General features: G+C 56.2%; 1 protein-coding gene across 1 annotated transcript; it reads right to left on the bottom strand.

Moving 5' to 3' along the window:
• Positions 1–730: 730 nt before the first annotated feature.
• On the bottom strand, positions 731–1,966 carry LOC136787034 (olfactory receptor 14C36-like). Its single transcript, XM_066984141.1, has one exon. The coding sequence runs from the start codon at positions 1,964–1,966 to the stop codon at positions 1,022–1,024; it is 945 nt and encodes a 314-aa protein (XP_066840242.1). The 3' UTR covers positions 731–1,021.
• Between the last annotated feature and the right edge of the window lie 4,510 nt (positions 1,967–6,476).

Here is a 6,476-nt window from a genome sequence, read left to right as displayed (position 1 = left end):
TTTCAGAGCCTGTCCTTGCTGCCACACCCTGGCAGATCCTTTGTGGCCCCTCTCAGCACCCTCTCCCTGCAGCGTCCCAGTCCCACTGCCCCACACATGCTCCCACAGCCGTGCTGCCAAGGCACCACACATGGCAGTGCACATTCAGGGCTGGGTCAAGATCCCCCTGTTACAATCCCAATGAGACCCTCAAGATCCCTTCCCGCCATGGCCCTCCTGCCTTTGCAGCCTCCTCCAGCCCCTTGCCCCTGCCCTGACCCAGCCAAATCCCATGGGGGCCTCTGCAGACAGTCCTGCTCCAGGTCTGCAGGGCTCTGGGCCAGGACAGAGGCCAACAGGGCTAGCCGTTCCCTCGACACAGGCCCCGAGCCTGGCTCTCCCAACTCCTTGCCCTCTGCCCACCTCCCTGCCCTCATCCCAGTCCAGTGGTAGCAGCCCCAGGGCAGTGCCCACCACAGCCCCAGCCCCTCTGAAGGGCACAGCAGCTCCTAGGGCACAGAGGGCTCAGCCCCACAGATGGGAACATCCATGGAACAAGCGTACAGAGGTCAGTGTACCATGCTGTGTCCCCTGCACTCCTCTGCAGCACATCCTCAGAGGCCCGCAGCCCTTCTGTGACATCCCTGGGGTCCTCAGGCAGTTCCTGCTGCCCCAGGGCCAGGGCAGCCTGACCTGAGCTGCTGCAGCCAGAAAGGGGTTTGCTGGTCCCATTATGTCCTGCTCTGCTGAGAGTGGGGTCCAGACAAAGAATTTGCTGTAGGTTCATTTATTTTGTTTAAATACACAGAGAGGCTGGCTCCTTGTTTATGCAGAGCCTCAGGGTCACAAAAGATATGTTGGTATTTAAGTACAAGGTCATGAAGAATGGCATTTCTTTGTGGAAAACATTATCACAAGGGGAAAATGAAAAAGAAAACCAAATTCATCTAGAAGTACAACCAGGCTTAGCCTGTCATGACATAAACCACAATTCAAGTGTAGAAGAAGACAAGAAGCAGTCTATAGCTGCTGAAAGGTCCAATCAATTTCCTGAGCAAATCCTGATAAACATCCATGACATCACTTTCCTAATGGCATTCTTGAGCTCCTGGTTTCTGATGCTGTAGATGAGGGGGTTCACTGCTGGGGGCATCACTGCATATAGAACAGCCATTATCATGTCCAGGGATGGAGAGGAGATAGTGGGAGGCTTCAGGTAGGCAGATACACCAGTGCTAACCAGCAGGGAGACCACGACCAGGTGAGGGAGGCACATGGAAAAGGCTTTGTGCCGGCCCTGCTCAGAGGGCATCCTCAGCACAGCCCTGAAGATCTGTACATAGGACAGCACGATGAATACAAAACACCCCAAAACCAGGAAACCACTGAATGTGAGAAGCCCAACTTCCCTGAGGTAGGAATCTGAGCAGGAGAGCTTGAGGATCTGGGAGATTTCACAGAAGAACTGGTCCACAGTATTGCCTTGGCAGAGGGGCAGGGAAAATGTATTGGCCGTGTGCAGCAGAGCATAGAGAACCCCACTGCCCCAGGCAGCTGCTGCCATCTGGGCACAAGCTCTGCTGCCCAGGAGGCTCCCGTAGTGCAGGGGCTTGCAGATGGCAACGTAGCGGTCGTAGGCCATGATGGTGAGAAGAAACAAATCTGCTGACATCAGAGAGGGAAAGAAAAAGACTTGTGCAACACATCCCGCATAGGAAATGGCCCTGGTGTCCCAGAGGGAATTGGCCATGGCTTTGGGGAGAGTGGTGGAGATGCAGCCCAGGTCAAGGAGGGCGAGGTTGAGGAGGAAGAAGTACATGGGGCTGTGGAGGCGGTGGTCGCAGGCTACGGCGGTGAGGATGAGGCCGTTGCCCAGGAGGGCAGCCAGGTAGATGCCCAGGAAGAGCGCGAAGTGCAGGAGCCGCAGCTCCCGCGTGTCTGCAAATGCCAGCAGGTGGAACTCGCTGATGGAGCTGCTGTTGGACATCTGATCCTCCTGGACAAAGGGGACTACCCAAGAAAGAAAAGACAGTGATAATTAGGAGAGACGTCTCTGAGAAAAACCTACTCCACTTCTCAGTGAAACCCCCCACAGTGACTTTCCCCTTTCCGAGACCGTTCTGCTGCTCTGTTGCTTGAGCTTTGGATGGTGCTGGAGGAAGGTGCTGCTGGGAGCAGGGGACCCTGCTGTGCACTTTGGAGGAGTCACGCCTGTCCTACAGGTCTAAGCATAAAGAAATCAGGAGTGATCTCTGATTAAATCTACCTCTGACGTATGTGGACTTCCCAGCATTACCACTCTCAACACTATAGACTGCCAAATGGCATTTGTGGTTTAATTTGTTCCAACTGCATGTGTGACACTCGGAAGAGTTTTTTTTTGATGGTAGAAAACCCTGGCATTTTTCGTACATTCCAGGTGAGATTTTGTGAATGTCCTTAGCGTAGTGAGGATAGCCAGTCTGCCCATCTACCCTGGTCTCAGCCAGACTCCTCTAGGGCTCAGTCCAGTTGCCCACATCGAGCTGCTCAATGACTGTGGTCTCAGGAATATCCGGGAAAATGATTCAGTGTTTTCCTTCCCCATAGACTGCATTGTCCCAAGCCTCAGAGTTTAGAAGGGGGTTTGGGCACCTTTCCCCTAAGGACAGGTCTGCGTGGTGGGACCCAGAGGGTCAGAGCCTGAGCTGCAGCTGAAAGCCAGATCTGCAGGGAGCCCCAGAACAAGAACAGCAACAGTAGGTACAGGAACAGAGGGAAATAGCACAGGGCTTCTGCCAGGCGAGGCAAGGCCAGGGAGGGACCAACCAGAACTCGGGAGAGTCCGCTCTACTGCAGGTCCTCCTGATGAGAGGTTATGAGTCATGTCCTGAATCCTGTGGGCTTGATGGTGGATGAGGAGGTGCCAGAATACTTTGCAGGCTCTGCTGCCTGCAGCTGGGTCTCTGTCCCCACGCCTCCTGCCTGCAGGTCACAGCCCCCATCCCACCCGCTGGGTGCTCAGCTCTGCCCTGCAGACACCTCCTGGCAGCAGGGCTCTGCCCAGGGGCAGCTCGCTGGAGGCATGTCCTAGAGACCAGGTCACACAGGGGACACTGCATGTAAGCTCCACATGTAGTGGTGGAGCTTTCTATGGGCTGAGGGGAAGGGAAAGATCCTTGTAACCTCTCAGCCATCATGGAGCCTCAGCCTCTTCTTGGAATTAAAAGCATATATTTCTATTACCACTGAAGCAAGTAGAGAAGATTGAAAGCTCAGGAGGCTCAGGAAAGCTGTGACAGAAGCTAAAATCCCCTACCTTACCCCGCCTGTTGCAAAGTCCCCTTGGATACATCCTGGTTGTGCTGTAAAACTGTGAGCAGGCTGCCCCAGGCAGCAGCCTCCCACCAGCAGCAGGACCCTGCCCTGCCCGGGGGGACTCCTTCCACCCGCAGCTTCTCCCCGCAGCGCCCTGGGCAGCTCCCCGCGCAGGCTGAGTGCTGAGCCTGGCAGGCGGCAGAGGCCCTGCCCCGGCACACAGCCCCTGGGGCACAGCAGGGACCCTGCTCTGCACCACAGCCCTGGGCACCCCTGCCTGCACCCCCGGCTTCACAGCCTGCAGCCGGCCCATGACAAGGGAGCCCTTGGGGCCTGGACACTGACCCTGCAGCTTAGAAACCCCTGCTCTGGAGCTTGTGCTTCTTTACAAGAAAAAAACACACAGTGTCTACGGCCTGATCTGCTCTGGGAAAATCCAGGTGTAGGACTCCTCCAGGATACTCTAGTGCATTGCAGTTCACTTAGACTTGCCATGTTAAGGGTTGCAAGCATTGCTTCTCCAGTGTACTCTCAGCTTTCTAACCCTCCACACAGCCTTAAACATCTCTCCCTTCTTTCCCCTCCCTGTGCCAGCTGCAGGCAGTGCCCCCAGCCCTGCTGCTCCTGGGCAGAGGAGCTGCTCCTGGGCAGAGCTGGCTCTCTGCAGCGCTGCCCGCTTGCCAGGAGCTCCCCTTGGGCCCAGGAGCCCGGCCCAGCTCAGCAGCACAGGCCCAGCCCAAGGCCTCCCTTGCTCTGCCCCCCCACCAGGCTCCCTGCCCATGGCCCTGGGGCTGCAGGGGAACCTGCTGGGAAACAGCCTCAAGGAATCCCTGGGGTTCCCTCCCTCCCCTGGGCACGCACACTTCTTGACAGCAGGCTCATTTCTCCTTGCAGAAAACCAATTAAGTGTAACAATCACATCTTCTCTGAGAATTAGTTTGTTATGTCATGGACACGTCCACATGGCTTCACCTAAGACCAGCAAGGTCTGCCTGCCTTTTATGCCCTGACACAGGACTCTGCCTGGGTACAAGAGGTGCTGGGTGGGGATAAAATCACTGGTACTTTGCAAACTGCATCCTTATAGTCCGTGGGACAGTAGGGTTTACACTGAAGAATTCTTGGTTGTGACCAGGAGGTGCTGGTTCATTATGATCCCAGGAGAAAGGCACTCTAGGTCTTGTGCAGGGACAGTTGGCGTGTTACCCACCCCCTTGCACTGCATTGCCTGTGGCCCCACAAGTCAGATGGGCGATGGAACACCTCATTGCTGTGCCGACACATCTGTGGCAGGATGTTCAGGGTCATTTTTGGAACTGCACCTGAAACCCCCATCCCTAGAGAGCCTAAACACAATAGCAGGAGCAGCATGAATGGGTGGAGAAATGTGGGGAAATATCACGGTGCTCACTCTGAGGAAGACAAAGAGGCAGAGAAACCCCCCCCGAGAGCCTCACCCAGCTGTGCACAGCCCCCAGGGATGGGCACTGCTGGGCAGTCACTGGCATCCCCTCTGTCATGCAAGAGGAAAGGGGAGCATGTCCGCAGAGATGCGCCTCTCCTCTTCTGGGGCTCTAGTTGCAGACATGGCAGCTAATGGCCGGGCCACCATGATCAGCTCCACATGATCCAGCAGGGTTCGCTTGCAGCATAGTCCAGCTGACACAGGACCACGTGTATCTCTGTGCAGCACAGTCAGGGACGGTAGTCCTGCCTTCAGCATGCCACAGGTCTCCTGAAATGAGAGACTTGGTCAGGCTGTAAGAGAGAGCCCAGATTCATGCAGAAGAGGAGTTCAGGCACAGTGAGGGGCTGCTGCATCCCAGGTGTCTTCGCTCCCATCTTTTGAAAAAAGCCCAGGCCAAGGAGAAGGTGAAAACCCCACCTTCCTGGAATGGCTCCAAACAAGAGGCATATTGGTGCAGGAACACAGTGGTGACTCCTCCAGCACTCCACTTCCTATATTCCATGGCCTTTGCCACCATTTGGAGATTTCCCTCATCTGTTCCTGATCCTGAAAAGAACTGGGCAGAAGAGAGGTGACAGTTTCTCAGGACAAGAAGGGAAATCTCTCGTCTCTCTCCCGAGCTGCACCATCTCCTTGCTGCTGACCCCATAGGCCTTCAAATGACACGTGCTGATGTCACAGGGGGATGGATGCACTGCATCACCAGGATATCATCACTGGAGCAGCGGCAGTGCCGGCACTTCCCTGCAAGGCCTGGTCCCTGCTGGGCGCTCCTTGGGTGCTCCCCACCGCTGTCCTTCTGTGGCCAGGAGTGGGGGCAGCAGGCAGCAAGGTTGCACTGGGCGACCCTCGCTGACGGGCGGAGGAGCAGGGGCACCTCACAGAGGAGTTGTGGCTGAGGAGCCATCCCTGAGCTGAGGGCCAGCAGCAAGCGAGATGGACGGCTGCTGGAGGGTGACCATCACCTCCGAACTGACTTCCATGTTCCCAGTGCTCCTGCAGCTCTCCTCCAATGGTGAGGGTGTCAGGATCCCCTTCCCAAGGGCTGGAACAGGAGCTGTCAGCTGTCCAAAGCTGCAGGTCCTGGGCTTTGGGGCGAAGCTGAACATGGCTGGTGGCTGATGCAAGAGCCGTGCCTGAGGGTCCCTCTGGACTCGAGACAATGTGGCAGTCAGGATTCCTGGGTCTTGATGCTAGGGCTGCCCTGAACCCTAGAGCTTCTCTGGGCATGGCTCAGCCTCCTCGTGATGGGGACAATCCAGGGCCAGGTTTCCCTGGGAGCTGGTGCCTCTTTGGGATCTGGATCTGGGAGGAAAGACCTCTGGTGTCCCAGAGACTGGTGTGGCCTGCAGCTCCCACAGGCCTCTCAGGAATGTGCCAGCAATGCCTGAGTTGGGAAACAAGCCTTCCCCTTCTACTTCTCTCCTTCAGGGGAACCTCTGTTCCTTCCCTCCTGTGCCACCAGGCTGGCAGAGCATGTCCTGGATGCTCAGATGCCATCCCTGGATGGCCACAGTCCTGGTGCTGAACCCTTTCCATGTCCCTACTGGGGTGGTTTTATCCTGCTATGCATCTGAACTCCACCACAACCGCTCTTTCATATCCCCACATACAAGGAAAAGGGGGAGAAAATGCGACGAAAGAGCCCGAGGGTTGAGATAAGAACATGAGATCATTCTCCACGCACTGTTACGGGCACCAATTATTACTCAGTCCTCATGAGGCCACGCCT

Source organism: Anser cygnoides, chromosome 28 (genome assembly GCF_040182565.1).
Source record: "Anser cygnoides isolate HZ-2024a breed goose chromosome 28, Taihu_goose_T2T_genome, whole genome shotgun sequence".
NCBI classification, from domain to species: domain Eukaryota; kingdom Metazoa; phylum Chordata; class Aves; order Anseriformes; family Anatidae; genus Anser; species Anser cygnoides.
This window is presented reverse-complemented; position numbering and strand designations above follow the sequence as displayed.

Coding starts and splice junctions, on each gene's coding strand:
- LOC136787034 (XM_066984141.1), bottom strand. CDS start 1,966: ATGTCCAACAGCAGCTCCATCAGCGAGTTCCACCTGCTGGCATTTGCA.